The sequence below is a fragment of the Lissotriton vulgaris genome, chromosome 10, assembly GCF_964263255.1.
Source record: "Lissotriton vulgaris chromosome 10, aLisVul1.2, whole genome shotgun sequence".
Lineage (NCBI taxonomy): Eukaryota > Metazoa > Chordata > Amphibia > Caudata > Salamandridae > Lissotriton > Lissotriton vulgaris.
The window spans coordinates 365,284,010-365,306,128 of NC_141698.1; the positions used below are offsets into that span (position 1 = coordinate 365,284,010).

At 41.8% G+C, this 22,119-nt stretch overlaps 2 protein-coding genes across 4 annotated transcripts in view; one reads left to right on the forward strand and one right to left on the reverse strand.

Moving 5' to 3' along the window:
- The window catches only part of PIGQ (phosphatidylinositol glycan anchor biosynthesis class Q), a 223,747-nt gene that overhangs the window by 149,110 nt on the left and 52,518 nt on the right, over positions 1-22,119 (reverse strand). Inside the window, exon 2 of one of the 2 annotated variants that reach the window (XM_086941158.1) lies at positions 5,526-5,637. The exons of the other annotated variant lie outside the window; for it this stretch is intronic. Within the exon in view, the coding sequence (XP_086797284.1) occupies positions 5,526-5,605 (80 nt within the window). The 5' untranslated portion in view covers positions 5,606-5,637. The remainder of the gene's footprint in view (positions 1-5,525; positions 5,638-22,119) is intronic. 2 annotated transcript variants of the gene reach the window in all.
- The window catches only part of ASB8 (ankyrin repeat and SOCS box containing 8), a 464,621-nt gene that overhangs the window by 23,554 nt on the left and 418,948 nt on the right, over positions 1-22,119 (forward strand). For both annotated transcript variants that reach the window (XM_086941164.1, XM_086941165.1), the window contains exon 4: positions 8,850-8,918. The gene's annotated coding sequence lies outside the window, so the exon portion shown is untranslated. The remainder of the gene's footprint in view (positions 1-8,849; positions 8,919-22,119) is intronic.

The window sequence follows — 22,119 nt, forward strand, 5'->3', positions numbered from 1 at the left end:
TATATAAATGTAAAAGTAAGTATATAACACTAATAAATAAAATAAACATATTTAAAAGTATCTAATAATGTTTAAAATTAATAAATAAAAATATATACAGTAAAGATATAATATATATGTACTAAACAATTAGTATTAATAATTAATTTACTAAAAATACCCCTTTACCCAAAAACTGAAAACTGACCCAGAACCCTAAAAATACCCCTTTACCCAAGAACTGAAAACTGACCCTGAACCCTAAAAATACCCCTTTACCCAAGAACTGAAAACTGACCCTGAACCCTAAAAATACCCCTTTACCCAAAAACTGAAAACTGACCCTGAACCCTAAAAATACCCCTTACCCATGAACTGAAAACTGACCCTGAACCCTAAAAATACCCCTTTCCCCATGAACTGAAAACTGACCCTGAACCCTAAAAATACCCCTTTACCCATGAACTGAAAACTGACCCTGAACCCTAAAAATACCCCTTTACCCATGAACTGAAAACTGACCCTGAACCCTAAAAATACCCCTTTACCCAAAAACTGAAAACTGACCCTGAACCCTAAAAATACCCCTTTACCCATGAACTGAAAACTGACCCTGAACCCTAAAAATACCCCTTTACCCAAAAACTGAAAACTGACCCTGAACCCTAAAAATACCCCTTTACCCATGAACTGAAAACTGACCCTGAACCCTAAAAATACCCCTTTACCCATGAACTGAAAACTGACCCTGAACACAAAAAATACCCATTTACCCATGAACTGAAAACTGACCCTGAACCCTAAAAATACCCCTTTACCCAAAAACAGAAAACTGACCCTGAACCCTAAAAATACCCCTTTACCCATGAACTGAAAACTGACCCTGAACACTAAAAATACCCCTTTACCCATGAACTGAAAACTGACCCTGAACCCTAAAAATACCCCTTTACCCAAAAACTGAAAACTGACCCTGAACCCTAAAAATACCCCTTTACCCATGAACTGAAAACTGACCCTGAACACTAAAAATACCCCTTTACCCATGAACTGAAAACTGACCCTGAACCCTAAAAATACCCCTTTACCCAAAAACTGAAAACTGACCCTGAACCCTAAAAACACCCCTTTACCCAAAAACTGAAAACTGACCCTAAACACTCAAAATACCCCTTTACCCAAAAACCCCAAAATGACCCTGAACCCTAAAAATACTCCTTAACCCAAAGTTAAATAATATTATTTAATTAGCAATTAATAATTAATTAACAATAACAATAAAGTAAATATATTAGCACATAAGCTGTAATTAATATAATTTAATAATTATCATTTTTCCCCAATTAATTAATTAACAGTAACTAAAAATTATATATAAATAAATTACTCTAATAATGTAATTAACTAACTAATATTATTTAATTACCAATTAATTACTAATTTAAAATATGTACCAAATTATATTCATTAATTAACTAATTAATATTAATTATTTGCCAATTAATTAGTTATAAATATTTAAAAGCATATATTAATTAATTAATTATTATTAAATTACTCCCCACCCTATTCCCCTATAAACCCACATCCCGCTACAGAAAATATATATCAATTAATCAATTAATTATTTCCCAATTAATCAATATTAATTAGCAAATAATTATAATTAATTAATTAATCCTACTAATTATTAATCAACTTACCATAATTAAATTACTTCCCACCCTATTCCCCTATAAACCCACAACCCGCTCCGGTACTAAAACATCAAATTTACTTATAAATTTCTATATTATTATAGAAAATGTATACACATATAATAGTAATTATTTTAAATACTTAAATTAAACATATAACACATACATAATAAAAAACTATAAAATAATACAAATATCGATATTAGTGTCATCGAAATTATTAACATCGATATATATGCTATCGATATTACTAACTTCGATATTACTTACATCGATATTAAGTATTCGATATTACTTACCTTGGGTCGATATTCTGTCCTACGATATTCTTGCCTTCGATATTATGCTCCTTCGATATTACAGACTCAATATTATGGTAAGTCGATATTTACAACTCGATATTTTGACTGTCTACCATCCAGCAATATGGGGATCAACCACTTACATCCTCTTTGCAAATCACATTCAGGAGCCGAAGGTCAAAAACGGTAGGTATTTTGGAGGGCAGTTGAAGCCTAGCTCAAGCTACACCAGCTTTCCTCAAAAAGTTGTACTCTTATCCACGTGGTGGTGTTAGAATCTGATTCCACTTAGTTTGCCTTGAAGCACCAATGTAAGTAAAATAAAATAAAATAAAATAGGAGATCTTCACAATAGTTTGACCATTATTCCAAGTTTGTCTGAATCCATGTGTTTTTTATTGTACCAGATAAATAAAGATACACTGGGGTAAATTTTTTATCTGGGCAATAAATAGCACCTACTTTGAATGTCTGCGGAACACAAAATGAATCTAGAAATTGGATGTTATAATAATTATCTAGATGCGAATTTTCCAATTTGCCAATGCCTTGCAGGCGAACACCGGCAAGGAAAGAGCTGAAATCTTGCAAGCTGTGTCACCTTTTCTTATTTCATGAAGTGAGATACTCTGAAGTGGTGCCTGGATGATGCTGGACTTGGCCGCCCTTTCTCCTGTAAAGACATGGCAGACATGCTTAACCACTCGGGGTTGGGTGGGGGAGGAGGATTGGCACTCCTCTCCTCTGCTAATTCCATCAGAGAGGCCGGTATAGCTCAAAGCACATAAACTGCAAATTCTGTGCTTCCTATTTGAAGTTGGCCCTCGTCTGTTGCCTGAGTATGTACTCTAAGTCCCTGCACTCTCAGTTCTTCGAGAATACAATACACAAAAGGGAGTTGGAAGTAGGATGCGGGGAACAACAGGCGAATCCCCTGGACACTGTATGCCACTCTTGGGAAGGGGAATTACAGGGAGAGGAGTTGGGCACAAGGGGACTCTTAAAGGAGATACGAAGGGGGGCGATGGCAGCAGGCCAGCTCCTCGAGGTGGATACGAAGGAGTTCCAGATAGGGCTCAGTTAAAAGAGCAGCCTGACTTACCAAGCTGGTGGCAGTCCTTCGTCTGAAACATGCTGAGGTCCAGAGTGCGGCAACAAGGAGAGGTAACCCATGCAAGCAGCGAGTGACTTTGGCCAGCATTTTTCACAGCATCTGAGTGCAAGTGACCCATAACGGGTAGCGGTGCCCTGCTAGGTCTCATACACATAGTGCTTATATACAATTAGAAAACAAAGAATGGGGGTGCGAGTGGCAAACGCCCTTTGTGCGTATCCAAGAGACTGACCCGCCTGAGCAGCCATTAGAGTAGCTGATGTGATGTAGCAGGAGCAACTTTCAAAGAAGAAGGATAATTTCCTTGAAGGGTCTGGGCAAAAAAAGATGAAACTCGTATGTTTTTCACCTTATAAAATCTAGCAGACAGGGGCATATCGAAAATCCTCAAATAACTACCTACAGCAAAGGAATTCTCATACAACAGTGTATTAAACTTCATGTATCAGACCAAGCGAACTGTAGACTGCGAGAGATATAGCTTAAACGTTGCCTCCCTAAAGAGATGGCGGGCAGAGGGTGAATATTGTGAATTTAAGTACTCTTGGATGATGACTTGGCTAATGCATCATAGAGCAATGCCAATCCTAACCACAATGATGCTAGCTGCTAAGCGAGAGCTACACGCTCTGGGAGATCCAGAAAAGGACTCATGTGGACAGCCAGACAGAGAGGCAAACAAAAGAGAAGCTGGCAAATCAGAGAAGAGGGAACAAGAATTGGGAAAGGCACACAGAGATTGAAGAAGGAAATAAAGATCTTGAGAATGACTGGGCAAGCAAGAGAGAAAGCCAATACACTGAACAGAGAGAATCAGAGACCACCAAAAGGAAACATGGAATTCTCTCAGCCTAAACCTCAGCACAGAAATCGCAGTCAATGGCAGCCCTGTCAGCGCTGAACGACCATGGTGCAACAATACTGTGCCAACAATATTGTCAAGTCCTAAATATGAGGGGGAATGGAATATGTAAGTTAAGAATATCGTTTTATCCATATATTATAATAAAAAATCACTGGATATAATATTGTTTACTTCAATAGAGTTGTATTAAATGTTGTGATTTAACTACTTTAATGTATATTAGTTATAATATGTCAAGTATTAGTACTATTATAAAATATATATATATATTATTTTTTTTAGTATACTTTTGTTTGATTTAATGTGCGGTGCACAGCCGTTTTGAAGTGTGGAACTCAACCATTCAAGTTTCTCATCCTGTGCTCTGTGTTACAAACTTTATTTGTGTAATAAAATTTGCTCACCAATACAGACATCTTGCTGTCAAAATGCACACATCTCCTGTATAATATTAATGATCAAAGTTTCTTAAATGAGAGGTTGCATTTTTTGTTTCACCAGGTTTACCCTCGCAGGCTAGTTCAACTCTGAGCGTCAAGACATTGGGGCGAAATAGCCAGTTTTTCTTGCCCCCCTTTGTTTGGAGTCTTTCAGTGGCATCTTGCCAAGAAATAAAAATGCTCAGTACTGCAGAAGGTTAGTATGCGTATGTGCTAGCAGTTAGTGCTGCGTCACCACCTGCCATACATACTAGGGACACACACCGCCATATCCGAGTTAGCGCTACCTTTTTTTCCCAAATCGAAACCACTCCCATATCCAGTGCCTGGAAGATACTTTTGTAGTCCAGCTCCATCATGAGAGTCTTCACCCACCACATCCTACATACTAGGGAAGCACACCGCCATATCCGAGTTAGCGCTACCTTTCTCCAAATCGAAACCACTCCCATATCCAGTGCCTGGAAGATACTTTTGGAGTCCAGCTCCATCATGAGAGTCTTCACCCACCACATCCTACATACTAGGGAAGCACACCGCCATATCAGAGTTAGCGCTACCTTTCTCCAAATCGAAACCACTCCCATATCCAGTGCCTGGAAGATACTTTTGGAGTCCAGCTCCATCATGAGAGTCTTCACCCACCACATCCTACATACTAGGGAAGCACACCGCCATATCAGAGTTTGCGCTACCTTTCTCCAAATCGAAACCACTCCCATATCCAGTGCCTGGAAGATACTTTTGGAGTCCAGCTCCATCATGAGAGTCTTCACCCACCACATCCTACATACTAGGGAAGCACACCGCCATATCAGAGTTAGCGCTACCTTTCTCCAAATCGAAACCACTCCCATATCCAGTGCGTGGAAGATACTTTTGGAGTCCAGCTCCATCATGAGTCTTCACCCACCACATCCTACATACTAGGGAAGCACACCGCCTTATCAGAGTTAGCACTGCTGCTCTCCAAATCGAAGCCATTCACTTCACACCATTGTCAACTCACTTTAAGAGACTCTTCACTGGTGGACCCTGGTATATTGTGCCCCAGAGGGGGTGTGAGCCGAGGTCATGGTGCAGGATGCTGGGGAGGGTCTGTGGGCTGCCTCTTAAGCTGTTCCTTACCTGCAACAGGGCGACTGCCTCTTGTTCCCAGCACATGGGTCTATGGTCAGAGAGCTGCAAAGCCAAGGAAAAGCAGCCATCTTGGATGATGAAGAGGGAATAGAAGTAAGTGCTGTAACGAGACAAAACACTGCATCCTCAACTTTGTGCTCTCCTGCAAAAGAGAGTTACAATCTTTCCAGTGTTGCACATCTGTTCTTACTGCACCACCCACACACCCTGGTTAGTATTGGGTGACAGCTCATAAACAGACCAGTCCCTCACCAAATAACGCCCTTGGAAAACCTAGCAGGCTATACCCCCTTGCAGCACCGTAGACTTTGTCAGTATTATTGGTAGACCTTAATCGACCTCCCAATCATTCCACCATACTGAAAGGTGTCTTGGCAGATAGATTTCTTAGGGAAAGAGTCAAATTAAGACTCCAGTCTAAACTTTGGACCTTGACAAAATACTTTGACAACTGTCAGGAACTGAACAAGATTTTCAGTCATTGCTAGTGGCCTCTATTTTGCCACTGTAGTTCTGGTTCTTAGCCAGTTTACACAAATATTCCCTGGTTGCTACCTGGTATTGACATAGAAATGTAACAGACTTTCCCATGGGATACTTTGTTTTCAATTCTAAGTTTTCATTTAATCAATCAGTACACTCTGGGATTTGTAGTATTAGTTTAATAGAATTTACCTAATTGGACAAAGACAGCAGATTACAACGTTAAAGGAAAAACTAGTGTTGTAAATTTTGGGAGTAAATGAGTCCACTTACAAAAAGTGGAAGTCAGAAGTTAGACCACAGTCTTTATCTGAGCTGTGACTGTTCTCCCACAAGGCCAAAACAATCTGATAAACAAGGTAAACTAGTTTCTTTGATTAATCTTTGGCTCACCTTTAGTAGTATGGCACAGGTAGCAATGTCACCTTGAGAGAAAATGCTTGTGGTGTATGTACAGCAACCAGCAAAACATCAATGCAGTTAAGAAATTAATGATGTACAAGGCCTAAAGCAATTTAACTAAATATGTGATCGATAATAAACTCTCAGTCCACACATCTCATTTAGAGACACTAATCTCTACTTTCCATTGGCAGAGCCCTTACTGGCTCAGTGGGCAGAACGCATATGCGAACAGAGTAGGAGCCATCGCAGTAAAACCATCCAATGGCCTGCTCTGTTTATAGCAGGCTGTCTGATGAGTTTTGTTTTTTTCTGTCTGTCACCGCCAGGGAAAGCATGACATTGAGGGACTAAAAAAACAATAATGGCCCCATAACCCGTCAGAATTTTTTTTTTTTTAAAGATTTGTGAGGGGCCGTCAAAACTGTTGGCAAAAACCTGTTGCACACTAAATTAAGAAAGTACAGAAAATAGATGTCTCAATGGACATTTAAAAGTTCAAGTTTCCATCGTTGAAGAAAAGGGGACCACCAGTATTTCGACTCCTCTTTTATTGCTTATGAATAGCCAGCCGACACGTGTTTTGTCGCAAAGAAAATACAATACTTCCGCGACTCCTCAGGGCTGGGGAGGATACAAAATAAAAGATGGAGTGCATGGTAACATTACGATGAATACTACGGTTTCTTTAGTGACTGCATTTAGTGCAAGTGCAGGGTGTAAGTGAATTCTGTGACAATGAGAAGCAAAATTGTAGTGGATGCACACAACACCGTCCCCTCATTCCAGTGTGGATGTAGAAGGTGTAGACGCAGGCAGGGTAGTGGTTCGGCAGTGGGTACGTTTGTGACATGGTATATTGTTGTATCTACATAATTAAAACATCCTATCGAAGTGACGCAAAAAAGGGGGGGGGAGGAAGAAAGTGAAGGTATAGGGTGCGGACGTGTAAGGTTGAAAAGTCCCTGTTCTGATGAAGCGTAAATGTCAAGGTTTCATGACATGTGAAGGGAAATTTGTGCGGATGACAAGTATTTGTACAGAACAGTTCCTTCGGTGTGACAAGAAGTATGCATCCTACCTGTAGTTGAAACATCTATTTTCTGTACTTTCTTAATTTAGTGTGCAACAGGTTTTTGTCTACTTTGTACATTGTGTGTCTTACCACACACTCTTGGAGGGGTTATAGGGATTTTTTCCCTCACCTGCATGCACCTACCGCCAAACACAACAACCCCTACACCTCCTGCGCATCATCCGTGAGCAGTGCGCCCAGCATTTCCCTCACTCTAAAAAACCCTGTTCTCAATTGGTTTAAAACTGTTGGCAGCCACCTATCAAACATTTTGCCTCTTGAAGGTAACTGCTGTGACATTGGTTCATTTTGAAGGTACAGCAGTCACTGATGGGCCGGCATTCATCTCTTAAATTATTGACACAGTCACACTTATTGTCCTCTGCCATTCAGAATGATGCTACTCCAACCTTTGAACGCTAAATCAAGCCCTAAATCAGGTATGCACATACCGTTGGTGGGATTGAACGTTAAAAAGAAAAGAACAGCCTTTGAAGAGCATTGGGAAAAAACAGCCAGTGTTCATGTGTAGGGAATGCAAATTAAAAAACTGCAGTGGGTTCTTTCCAGTTGGTTAAGACCAAAACGTCCTCTGTAGCTGACCTGCTACCAAATCAGTCAATTGAAGTTTGTTTTTGGTACTGATGAAAATTATTATTTATGAATTTATGCTTCCGCAGGCTCAGAAGATAACAGATGAAATTTGTCAGAGCAGTTAAGTCTCCACTTGAGATTTCATTTTCGGAATTTCCAGCTTCAAACTAAAATCTGTGGATAAAACTACAATTTAGAAATTGCAATTGGCTTATAAGGAAACAAGAAAAGAACCTCTAAAATGAGGACTAAAGACTTAGGAATTACTTATCTTGGACGTGACACAGGAACAGTTATAGGAGAATCACTAACTTTGGAACTTTGTTACAATTTCTGTTTCTAGACTATTAATGTAACACATGGCACTATGATTTAACAATGGAAATCACTTCATGTTTTTTCATTTTCTGATCTGTGTATTGAAACAATAGATATGCTACCAATATAAATATAACATTTATATTCATATTATTTTGTTTGCCCGAACACTGAATATGTATCATGCATGTTGTATAGTCAAAATAAATGTCTGGCATTCTGGGGTACTGTCAGTGGCGTGTGCACTAAGCAGAGCCACTTAGGTGTTTCTCTTCAGTTATACTCTTTCATCCTTACTTGTTTGGATCATAAGGTTGTGCTGGTCTTACAAGATTGTTTTTTTTGTACATTTTATAAACATGGTATAGTAGCACTGCTGCCTTTAAGAAAAGTACTTGTATTTCCAGGATTGGTTCCAGATCTCTTTTACTCTGTTTTAGAACCGTTCTTAGAGCACTGCTTGCCGGTCTAAATGAAATTCTCAAACTGGTTCAATCGGATTCTTTGAGGTAGGTCACACTTTTTTCCTGTCTAAGCACCTTTACCACCATCTTGTATTTCTACATCATAAATAATCCAAAGCTCTTGCATTTGTAAATGTCTGCTGTTTTGAAGATTTTAAGTTGGTGCTTATAACAGTGCATGTACGGGCCTGGGTGTTTGCAACTGGAGTGCCAGATTTAGCACGGTCAGCCAGTTTTCAATGTGCCTTGTAAGCGTTAGACGTAGCTGCATAGTGCTTAAACTTTAAGGCTTGATTTGAGTATTTGATTACATTTTGAAAGGCGTAGCACGCACTAGGTGTTGATTTACAAGAGAAGATGCCACTTTAAAATGCACAGTTTTAAAAACCTGCGTATAATTTTAGTTTTGAAAATTATATGTAAGTAGTTTTCATAACATAACAGAGGAAATAAAACTCATTACTCAACATGGATTTTTTAATTCAAATGTCGCAAAGTTTATCTTTATACATTTGTCCTGTTCCTGCGTTTACGATATCCAGTTTGGCCTTAATCTCCTTCCACTGACTAACCACCCCCAAAGTACACCAGTAATTCGTTTTTTATACCCCCTTTCCTGAAAGAAGTGAATACTCCACCCATATAAAGCTTTCCCAGAACAAAATCCACAATGCCAGTCACTGCCTTTTTTGTTTGAAACTATGCGTCAATGAAAGTTTGGCCTGATCCAATTCTGCTTAGATAAATGTCTTTGGCCTGGTAATTGGCAAAGGAATCTTGACACTGATCAAAGAAAAAGTGGAATATCAACAAAAATGATCTCTCTTGACTTGGCCTGTTCTCTTGAGAGCCATTGGTTCAATGGAAGTCACAAAACTAGATTTCCATAAAGGGCAGGGCATCTCAAATTCAGAAGGAAGTTTCTCTTAATGAGGCACAAGGCAAACATATACCAATTAGAAGTGTGTTTTGCTCTGATACTCAATGGGCTGGGGATGGGGGGTTCGTAATAGATATTAGAGAGAGAAGCTTAGACAATGCTCCCTTCAGCCAGTTTGCAAAACTGTGGAACTAAGCATTTCAGGATTACTTGTACAGTAAGTTAGCTGTGACAACTAGGAACTGCATCATGGGGCTGAAAAATAACAGATGGAAATGTGTGGGACTTTCTCTTGGGCGATGTGCTGATCACTACAGGGATAAACACATATACACTGTTAATAACACTCTCAAGTCAGAGAACTGCTGAGAGAAAGAGAAGAAAGAAAACTTTTTTCAGTTGAAACATTCCTGACTTCTAAGGGAAGAAATGGAAAGACTCAGTGAAAACGCTTTTTCATTTTTTTGACCCAAAAGACTAAGAGAGACCTGCTGTATCCAGAAGGAGACTGACTGCTGCAGTGCCTCTCCCCGAGTAGTTGAAGGAATTATGGAAAGTCCAAGAAACAGAGGGAGCTGTATCTGCCCAAAGGAAACCAACCAAATCCTTGTTGACAGTATAATTGGCTAGTAAACCTAAAGGATATCGGGGCACCTCATATAACCGATCCTTCATGCACCTTAGTGCAGCAGAATAAGCAGACCCAAGCCCCATGTGTGCATCATTTGATCCTATTGTGAGTAAATATGAAGGTGGGTGGGAGCAGAAAAGGAGGTTAATGGCTCAGCAAGCAAGGGCTCAGAAGAGGCACCATATGTACAAGTCTCCGTCTTCGCCACATGCTGTAGTGCAGATTTCTGTGTAAATAAGTTTAGGATTAAATTGTCATCTCATTCTTGCACCTTTTCACCTGAATTCTGCAGCATGATTTGCCACAGAAGACTTTGTGTATGCCTCATTAAAGTCACTAGAGGGCTGGGTGAAAGGGAATAAGATGACAACCTATAGTGAATGGTTCAATGTTATAATGAAAAAGCACATTTACCATAAATACTTGCAAGAGTCGCACCAGTATCTAGTGGACTCTAAGCTAGCTGACTTTAGAAAACCTTGAGGACGGCTAAAACACTGTTCTTAGAGTAGAAGTGTAATGAAAGTCTTAATGGGGATATAACTCGAAGGGCATAACTAGAGGATCACAGACAAGGGAATTAACCATTGTAATGAATAGTGTGAGCCAAACTTGAGGATGAACATGAGAAGACATTCTCTCTTGCATTTGTACAATCTCCTTTTCATTGTGTATATTGTTTTCCCAGGAATTTTATCATGTTGTATGATATTAAGATTACTGCTTCCTTTGAGCACATCAACATGTTTGATATCGCCCTCTACATGTGTCTAGCCGTTACATTTCACTTCCCAACCCATGAGCTGATCAAATGACCTTGATGAAGCGGTGTTCTAGAATGGCTGCAGAAAGGCAGTTTGCCTGATTCTAGAGCCTAATATCTAACATTGCATTATCTTGACATACAAATAATGTTTATTACTACAGTCTCATCCTCATATTGAATGCCACCTTCAAAAAATATTCTCAATATCCTGACAATCTGTCATGAATATCTGACCTCTGATTTTAAACTTCTGATTGTTGCCTCCTCTTTTTTTTCAAATGGCCCTATTCTTCTTTCCATCCTCCGTAGGCTTCTTTTCTATGAGCACAACCTACTCTGCAACATGCATGTTTGCCTTAATCACTATTTTTATTTTTCTGCGAAATTCCACAACTCATTTACAAGATCCCAAACTCTCCTCCTTCCTCTGAAAGTCAGACTCTTGCAACCTAACAATACCTAATCTACTCTAGTTTATTAATCCCACCAATCATGTGCGGGAGATCACATACCCCACCTTGCCTCCCCCCTGATGGTTACTCCTAACTCCTATTAGTTTAATCCACCACAAAGAAACTGGAGGCAATGCTCAGAACAGTTTGCTTGGCACACAAGACGAATTCCAATAACCAACAGTAAACAATAATAATGGGCTAACCACTAACCATGGGTTCCAGAGCAGTGTGCTGCCTGGCAAAACACCCTTGCCAGTTGTAGTAAGTGCTATATCAATTTCAATTATTGTAATTTCGGGGAAGAAGGGTGGATACAAATGGGGAGGGATCCTTTTGTTCATTCATTGGATTACAGGCTGGTGCTTTGATTTAATTGCAGCCAGAACACTGGACAGGGGCTCTTTCTGCATCAAAAAATCCTCACCGGTGGTCAGGCCCCGTATATTATTTGTGAGGATTAAGAAGTAGAATTGTTCACAGAGGGTATGTTCTGGTACCCATTGTGTAGAAAGTGGACCGTAAAGATAAACCCAAGTTTTCTAAAATGTACTTTTAGGAGGCCTCAGTGAAAGAGATCCATGTGACTGCACTATTCAATGGCAGTGCCAGATGGACACTCATTTCCAGTGATTGATTTCCCCAGAGTGTACTTGCAGGGCAGATCGGCAGGGTCAGTAATGTCTGCCACATGCCATTGGCCACTCTGGACTTAGATGGTTGCCTAGGGAAGGATAGCTGTATCCCCAGGGATGTGATGCTGATGGGGATCAGGACACAAATACCCTACAGACTGTAGTTTAGCACACAGTGTGCCACCATTAATTGTCTAGACAGGGCACCAATCCATGAAGTCCTATACTCCTGCTTCAAGACACAGACCTTAAGTGAAGTATTATTCATTGGGTACAACCCTTAGGATGGCGGAATTCAGGCCTGAAGAAAGGAGCCTAAAGGAGTGTGGCCGATGGGTTTTATAAGTGCTATTAAGGGACTGCAGAACACCTTGATGGATGACAACAGGTTTATTTTACTTCACACAAAAAGGTATGGGATGTTTTTACTTCAATAAAGTATTCCAACAAAAAGCATAAATGTAGGAGTTGGCTTCTCTCCCAATCAAGTCCTTGTCCTGATGCTTCTTCTCAGGGCTCTTCTGCTCCTCTCTTTTACTTGTGGTGAGTGGGTGGCGGGTAAGGAAAAGGAAAAGAAAAAAAGGGATGGGGAGAGAGAGGACAGGTCGGTGAATAAACACTCTTGATTTTGTTCAATTTAGTCTTGTGCTACCGTCACCCCTATATGTCAGACAAGGGCTTCTGTGTGGGATGAGGGTTTTTAATAGATTCTACCGAGTGCTCTATTTCCCAGTACCCTCCCACCACCCCCACCAGAACGAACCCCTGAGGGGTACTCGCCTTTCGCCACGGCCTCTTCCCAGGGCCGTGTCATTGGGATCCGGGGAGTCTTCTCCTTCTCCTAGCCCACCGGGTGTGTTGGCAGTGTACAATATACGCTGCTGGTTCCGTGTTCTCAGCTCTCCCGCGTCTTCGTTATCCTCCGCCACTCCACTTCTACCATCTCCCGTTGCTCCGCTTCCGCTGTCCTCCGTCGCTTCTTTTCCGCTGTCCTCAGTCTCTTTGCTCCCACCGTCTCCCGCCTCTCCTTCTTCGCCGGCGTTCTTCTTTTCCCCGACTTCTGTGTCTTTTCTTTCCGCTTCGGTCATTGGCTCCTCCAACCTCACCAACACTAGACCCTGCCTGCTTCCGACGTACAAGCATGTGGGCCATTCATTACCCACTTCCGGCTGTTCACCGCTCCGTCTTCCTCACATATCTCCCCCCTTAGGAATGGACGGTGGGGCCATTCAATGGAGGGGTATCTGGACAGTTAGTACGTACAGATTTGACGGGACCCAGGACATGCACCGTCTGGAAAGAAAAGGGTTGTAATGTTAAGAACTATCTCAGGATACGTTGATTGGAGTCCTTATGTTTTACAAGCCAGGTGAGAGGCGCATGGTCAGTGAGTATGGTGAATGAACGTCCCAACAGATAATATTGAAGAGCCTCGACTGCCCATGTAATGGCTAGACATTCCCTTTCTATGTAGAGAAGTGCATCTCCCTGGGAAACAAATTTCGACTGATGTAGAGAACAAGTTTCATATCACCTTGGCCGTCAGGCTGATATAGCACAGCCCCTGACCTACACCAGAAGCATCAGTTTGTAGGATAATCGTTTTTGGAAATCGGGACAGTGTAAAACGGGTGCCACGCAAATGGCTTTCTTGAGGGATTGGAAACTATTTTTGTGAGCTGCACTCCAGTTTGTTATTCAAACTGAATGAGTCTTGGTCAGGAGATCCATCAGGGGACTGGCTATGGATGAAAAATTCGGGATAAACCTTCTGTAGTAGCCAATAAACCCGAGAAAAGAGCGTATGTCACGTTTTGTTTTGGGAGTGGGGAGTGCTTTTATGGCTTCAAGTTTATTCATTTGGGGTTTAATGAGCCCTCTTTGTATCGTGTACCCGAGATACTGGATGGAATCTGTACCCAATAAGGATTTTTTATTTATTTATCCTGAGGCCTGCATCTTGAATGGCTGAAAATACAGCAGCCAAATGTCTCAAATGTCCGTCCCAGGTTGGGCTACAGGCGACTCAGTTATCTAAATAGGCGGCAGCATACACTGCATGAGGTCGCAGCAACCGGTCCATTAATCCCTGAAACGTTGCTGGTGCCCCATGGAGGCCGAAAGGGAGTACCCTGAACTGATAAAGGCATGAGGGGGTTGCAAAGGCTGTTTTTTCTTTGGCTTGGGGAGTTAGGGGTATCTGCCAATACCTTTTAGTAAGGTCAAGGGTAGATATGTATTTAGCGTTTCCTATTTGCTCGAGTAGCTCATCTATCCTTGGCATTGGGTAGGAATCGAACTTGGTAATACTGTTCACCTGGCGGAAATCGATACAGAAACGTAGACTTCCGTCGGGTTTTGGCACAATCACTACTGGAGAACACCAATTACTTGTGGAGGGTTCTATGATGTTGGCCTGTAGCATGGCTATTAACTCTTTCTCTATGGCCTCCCTTCTTGCTGCCGGGATACGGTATGGCTTTTGTTTTACAATAGTCAAGTTGAGGGATATGATGTCTTGCTGAATCATAGATGTCAATCCGGGTGTAGATGAAAACAGTCCAGGGAAGAATTTCAACATGGCATGTAACTGAGACTGTTGTTTCGGATCCAACATGTCTCCGGTTGGGGCTTTTTCGTTTAGACTTTTGTGGGTATCCAGTGTGGAGATTTCGAAAGGTTTTTCAGTACTGACAAAAAACGCCGGTTCCCTTACTCCAGGGGAGGTTAAGGCTGGTTCTTCCCATTTCTTCAGGAGATTTACATGATAAATCTGTTTGCCCCCAGTCAGTTGAGGTTGTAGAACACTATAAGTGACAGGCCTGATCTTTTTTTCTATAATAAAGGGATCTTGCCATTTCATCAATAGCTTATTGTCTGAAGAGGGGAGTAAGAGAAGTACCTTTTCCCCTGGAGGGAATTCTCTTAATTGACTGTTTCGGTCGTAATTGCGTTTTTGGGAAGACTGAGCTTTTTCCATATTCTTGTGTACTGATCCCCATATCTCATTGATTATCGACTTCAAATCGGCTACATATTTAGTTAAGGGCTGTCCCTCTTCATCTTCCCCCTCCCACTGTTCTGCTGCCATATCTAGCAGTGTTTTTGGTTTTCTCCCAAATAACAGCTCAACCGGGGAATAGCCAGTCGATCTTTGCTCATGTGTTCTTATTGCAAAATGGACTAGTGGTAGTTTTTGATCCCAGTCCCTCCCTGTGTCTGAGATGATCTTGCGTAACATGTTTTATTATAGCGTTCCACAAGGTCATCTGTTTGAGGATGATAGACTGATGTACGCAGTTGGGGAATACCTAATATCTCACACATTTGGGCCATTACTTGGGACATGAAAGGGGTTCCTTGGTCTGTCAATATTTCTTTTGGAAACCCTACCCTGGAGAACAAGGTTACCATGGCCCTAGCTATGGCAGGGGTAGTCATTGTGGACAGGGGAAAAGCCTCAGGATACCTACTTGCGTAGTCTACAATGACCAAAATATATTTATGGCCTCTGGCTGAGGGTGGTAGTGGACCCACTAGATCCATGCCAACCCGTTTGAACGGGACATCAATAATCGGTAAGGGACATAAGGGGGCCTTCTTTATCCCTTCTGAGTTTGTGTACTGACATCTCATACAAGACGCACAGTATCTTGCTACATCCCTATACACTCCTGGCCAGTAGAATTTATTCAGAAGATATAGTAGTGTGTTCTCTTTCCCGTAGTGCCCACCCCCCCATTTGATTGTGTGCTAGGTGTAATACGTGTTCCCGGAAAGGAAGGGGTACCAGCAGTTGGGCATTAGAGTGTTTTCCCCCTTTCACAGACCTATACAATAAACCCCTTTTTACAAAGAAATATGGTCCTACCTGGTCTGGTTCTGAATCTTGTACTCGTTCCCAGGCATGGATTAGAGTCTTGATTTCCCTCTGGGCTGAACGGAAGCTAACCAGGGTTGTTTCGATTGGATCTGTGATGGAGAGAGGAAAAGCGTGAAGGGAGGTTTGTAGGTATCGTTTTTTTTCTCTGCGTCTCTCGCTTCTGCTCTTCCTGTTCTTTCCTACCATGCCCTCTATGTTACTGTTATGGCAAGGGGCCTCATGTAACCAGGACATATCTGCTCTCTTAGTCTCCTCCAGATAGTGGTTAAACCTGGGGTGATCGGTGCCTATGATGACTGCCTCAGGTAGTGTAGGTATGACCCCCACCTTCCTTATCTGTGGGTCGTTGGAGATATCCAGTAGAACCTCTGTGACAGGGTAGGTCTTAGTGTCTCCATGTACACAGGTGGCATGTACTTGTTCGTTTTCTTTTATCTGTGATTGGAGTATCAGGGATTTATCTACTACCGTAACATGACACCCCGTATCAAGGAGAGCCTGTTGTTTCTTCCCATTTAGTAGAATATTCTTCTTGTATTGTTGTGGGCCTTTTCCAGTTACAAAAACGTTTCCCTTTGTATATCCTACCTCAATGGGTTCTGCTGGGGGTAGACAGTGAGGACATTGTCGAGCTATATACCCCCACTCACTACAGTGATAACACTGGGGTCCTGGTCCACCTGGGCCGGGGTTGGGATATAAAGGCCTGGGGAATATACGAGGTGCTGTCTGGGCCTTAATCTCAGGTTTGGGTGGATTTCTTGGGGTCATCACGGGGGTTTGTACTACACCAGCCTTGAACTCTGGCGATTGATGAAAAGCACATGCCAAATCCACAGCGGCTGCAGAGGTTAGGTGGGGATGCTGTTTAACCCATGAGCGGTTAGTCGCTGGTAAGGCATCCAAAAGCTGCTCCAGAATTACTTTTTCTGTCACGTCCTCCACACTGGACACTTGGGGAGTCAGCCATCTATGTCCTAAATCCTTAAGTCTGTAATACAGGGCACACGGGTTGTCCCCGGAGACCCATCTTTCCTTTCTGAATTTGGTTCGATAATATTCTTGATCGCACCTTAAACGTACTAATATGGCCTTTTTGACTTCCTCATATTCGGTTGTGCCAGAAGGATTGGCAGCCTGATAGGCCGCTTGTAGGTCGCCCGACCTACAAGCGGCCACCTTTCTCTGGGCCATGCAGCAGTGGTTGCAACCCTTTCGAAATTAATAAAAAAATAATCAGGGTCGTCCCCCTCCTGAAATTTTTGCAAAACAGATCCAGGGACGTTAGGGTGTACTTTGGAGCTTACAATAGCATCAGTAAGTCTGAGTATAGAGGTATCCTGGACCTGTTGGTTGGAGGCTATCAAGGCGGCTTGGTCCCTTAGGGCTTCCTGTAGTGCTTCTCTATCCTTTTGGGCGGCTTGAACCTGTTGTTCAAACACCAATTGCAGGTGTCGTTGTCCCTCCGCCAATTGGTTCACAATGTTCTCCATGGGCATAGGCACGGGTTGTGTCTTGAGTCAACACACTGGGGAATTATATCCCACTTCTGACCACACTCTGTGGCCGATGGGGTTTTATAAGTGCTATTAAGGGTCCACATAACACCTTGAAGGATGACAAGGGGTTTATTTTGGTGAACAGACAAAATATCGACTCCAAAATATCGACTGGACATAATATCGAGTTTTAAATATAGACTGGACAAAATATCGACTGGACATAATATCGACTACAAAAATATCGTTTTTCAGGTAAGTGAAGTAATATCGACTGTATAAAATATAGATAGCAAAAATATCGAATTTTTAATAATATATAATATTTTATAGTGTATTTTTATGTAATAATGTGTGTGAAAAGTGTGTATTAATGTTATAAAATATTTTATTAAATGGATTTTGTTTTTTTAATAATTGCGTTATGTAATTCTGTAGCGGGTTGTGGGTTTATAGGGGAATAGGGTGGGAAGTAATTTAATAATAATTAATTAATTAATATATGTTTGTAAATATTTATAATTAATAATTAATTGATAATAATTAGTTAATTAATTAATATAATTTTGTACATATTTTGAATTAGTAATTAATTGGTAATTGATTAATTGTAATTAGTTAATTAGATTAATTAGAGTACATTTAAATATATATAATTTTGTGTTATTGTTAAGTAATTAATTGGGAAAAAATAATATTAATTATTAAAATAATTACAGCTAATGTGCTAATATATTTACTTTATTGTTATTGTTAATTAATAATTATTTGGAAATTAAATAATATTGATACATTTTGGGTAAAGGAGTATTTTTAGGGTTCAGGGTCAGTTTTCAGTTTTTGGGTAAAGGGGCATTTTTAGGGTTCAGGGTCAGTTTTCAGTTTTTGGGTAAAGGGGCATTTTTAGGGTTCAGGGTCAGTTTTCAGTTTTTGGGTAAAGGGGCATTTTTAGGGTTCAGGGTCAGTTTTCAGTTTTTGGGTAAAGGGGCATTTTTAGGGTTCAGGGTCAGTTTTCAGTTTTTGGGTAAAGGGGCATTTTTAGGGTTCAGGGTCAGTTTTCAGTTTTTTGGGTAAAGGGGCATTTTTAGGGTTCAAGGTCAGTTTTCAGTTTTTGGGTAAAGGGGCATTTTTAGGGTTCAGGGTCAGTTTTCAGTTTTTGGGTAAAGGGGCATTTTTAGGGTTCAGGGTCAGTTTTTAGTTTTTGGGTAAAGGGGTATTTTTAGGGTTCAGGGTCAGTTTTGGGTTTTTGGGTAAAGGGGTATATTTTAGGGTTCAGGGTCAACAAATAAGATTGTAAAAAATTATTTTTATTATTTTCATTTATTATTTAATTATTATAAATTAATTTAAGTATTTTTAAGTATATTTTAGTAATTAAAATTTAATATTAATTTAATTTAACACTGTTTTTAATAAAGTCGATATTTTTTACATCTATATTATTGTTAACGATATTTTGTACTCGATATTTTTGTACTTACCTGTTTGTAGATAGAAAGTCGATATTTTGTCTGTCGATATTTTGGCAACGATATTTTTGCAGGTCGATATTTTGGCAGTCTATATTATTTCAGTGATCCGTTTATTTTACTTCACACAAAAAGGTATGGGATGTTTTTACTTCAATAGAGTATTCCAACAAAAAGCATAAATGTAGGAGTTGGCTTCTCTCCCAATCAAGTCCTGGTCCTGATGCTTCTTCTCAGGGCTCTTCTGCTCCTCTCCTTTACTTGTGGTGAGTGGGTGGGGGGTAAGGAAAAGGAAAAGAAAAAAAGGGGGGGGGAGAGAGGACAGGTCGGTAAATAAACACTCTTGATTTTGTTCAATTTAGTCTTGTGCTACAGTCACCACTATATGTGAGACAGGGACTTCTGTGTGGGATGAGGGTTTTTAATAGATTCCACCCGAGTGCTCTATTTCCCAGTACCCTCCCACCACCCCCACCAGAACGAACCCCTGAGGGGTACTCGCCTTTCGCCACGGCCTCTTCCCAGGGCCGTGACGTGGGACCCGGGCGTCTTCTTCTTCTCCTAGCCCACCGGGTGTGTTGGCAGTGTACACTATACGTAGCTGGTTCCGTGTTCTCAGCTCTCCCGCGTCTTCGTTATCCTTCGCCACTCCACTTCTACCATCTCCCATTGCTCCGCTTCCGCTGTCCTCCGTCGCTTCTTTTCCGCTGTCCTCAGTCTCTTCGCTTCCACCGTCTCCCGCCTCTCCATCTTCACTGGCGTTCTTCTTTTCCCCTGGCTTCTGAGTCTTTTCTTTCCGCTTCGGTCATTGGCTCCTCACCAACACTAGACCGCTGCCCGCTTCCGACGTACACGCATGTGGGCCATTCATTACCCACTTCTGGCTGTTCATCGCTCCGTCTTCCTCACAAGGAGTCTCCAGTTTAAGATTGTATTCTACCACCCTAAGAGGACTAGTGAGTTGAGAAGCCTTAGGAATGTAACTAAGCTATTAGTTTAGCAAAGAGACGTTTTCTTAGATTCGGTTGGTGTCACTAATTTCTTGCATGGCCTTCTTGGAAGACCGTTGGGCTAACTTGCTCTGGGTGGGTGCAAAAACCCTGACTTTTCAGAGGAAAGACAGAACTGTGTGCAAGAGTTGTCCGCTTCCTGTCACAACAGCTTTAGTCTGCTGTTAGGTATGGTGTGTCCATGACTGAGATGGATTGGGATGCCCGCCCATTACCTTAGAATGACACCACTATCAGTGTCTCTTTCCCACAGAATCTTTGTGTGAGCCCAATACTGATAGGAAGGAGACTTGGGCAGGTGTCTCCTTCTGATGTTGAGAGCCTACCACTGAGATTTGTAGTTCCCTCAGTCCTGAGTGAACCAAAATTACACAGACTCTGCCAGAATAGAGGCCAGAAACAACATGTAACTCTTTAACAATCCATAGGTTGGAAATTATATGGAATGGATTTATATATTTACCAGTGAGTCAATTGACACTGGCTGGGAGCAGTAAGTTGACAGATGGCAATTTTGAAAGCCTAAATTAAATTAGAAGGTGCCTTAGCTTTTTGGTCACCTGTTGTCAGAACTTGTGGTTGAGGTTAGAGTTACCTTGGCGGGCATTCTCAGGCCAGGATCAGGGTCCTCAGTCTGTAGGATTAATGTTGGTAGGGGAGACTCTCCGAGGAGTATTAGGGTGGCGAGAGAAGAGCAAAACAGACAAGTACCCACGTTTAATTTGATGGATTATCTATGCTCTGATGTCTTATTGATGAAATCTACTAGAGAGACGGTTAGCGTGCATATGCTTTTCTCAGAGAGGGGTGTGCATAAGAAATCCATTTTACAGTTTTGGAAGATGGCAGCAGCTTAAGACGGCCGATTTGCAACTCCCCGCAGTTGCAAATACCTGTGTCATGAACAAGAATGAGATCAGCAAGAAGGAAATTGGCTGGAGCTTACCTTGGTTAGAGATCATATTGCGGCAAGCAGAGCTTGTGCTTGCCTCCCGCAGGCTGCTGGAAGCGGTAGCTCGATTGGACCAGTGACGCCAGCGGCCGACCCGGGACACATCGCTCGTTATGGGGCCTAAATCAGCTTTGGCAAGGGAAAGGGGCTGCTCCCACACAGTCCGGAGTGCACGCATTTGCCACGAGTACGGATATTTATTTATTTATATGTTTATATAGCGCTTGAATTGACTCCTGAAGGAGTATCTCTGCGCTTAAGCGGGCTCTGAGGAGGGTTGAGGACGTGTGAAACAAAAAAGTCTTTAGCAATTTCCTAAATTTTGTGTGTTCTGGACAAAGTCTAAGAGAGTCAGGGAGTTCATTCCAGAGGCGTGGGCCGAGGTAAGAGAGGGCCTTCCCTCCCAATCTTGCCCTCTTAATGATTGGTATTTCGAGAAGGTTTTTACTGCTGGAAAGCAGAGCACATGAAGGAGTGTATGGTACAAATTTGTCTGCCAAGTAGGAGGGGCCCATATTTTGGAGTGCTTTGTGAATAGTGCAACAAGTTTTAAACTTGATCCGTTGGCGGATGGGCAGCCAATGGAGCTTCACCAACAAAGGGCGCGATGGCGACCTAGGTGGCGCGTTCTGGACCAGTCCTCCTGACCATAACTCCTGCTGCGGCTCCGCAACCCGGGCACCGGCAACAAAAAATAACCTGGATGGAAAACGCTGAGGGGAAGGGGAGGAGCGGGATTTCACCTCCCCAGCAACACCTGAAAGGCACCACGGTATTAGAGATGCATCACGGTTCCTCATCCTCTAAAGCAGCATCTGGAAATATAGACTAACCCCCTATCTGCTACCAACTCAGGAAGGACGTCAGAATGGTGCACAGGTGAGTACATTCAACAGGAGGAGGGAATTCCCTTGACTGGTGTTGCCACAGTTTCCAGGAATACAGCGTTGGTGGTTTGGGCATTAGTAGAGGAGGGTGAGGGAGATGTAACCAAAGGGGTTGTGGCGGAGGAAGGTGAGGGGAACACCGCTAATGATACAACAAGGGACATAGCAAGTGATACAGCAAT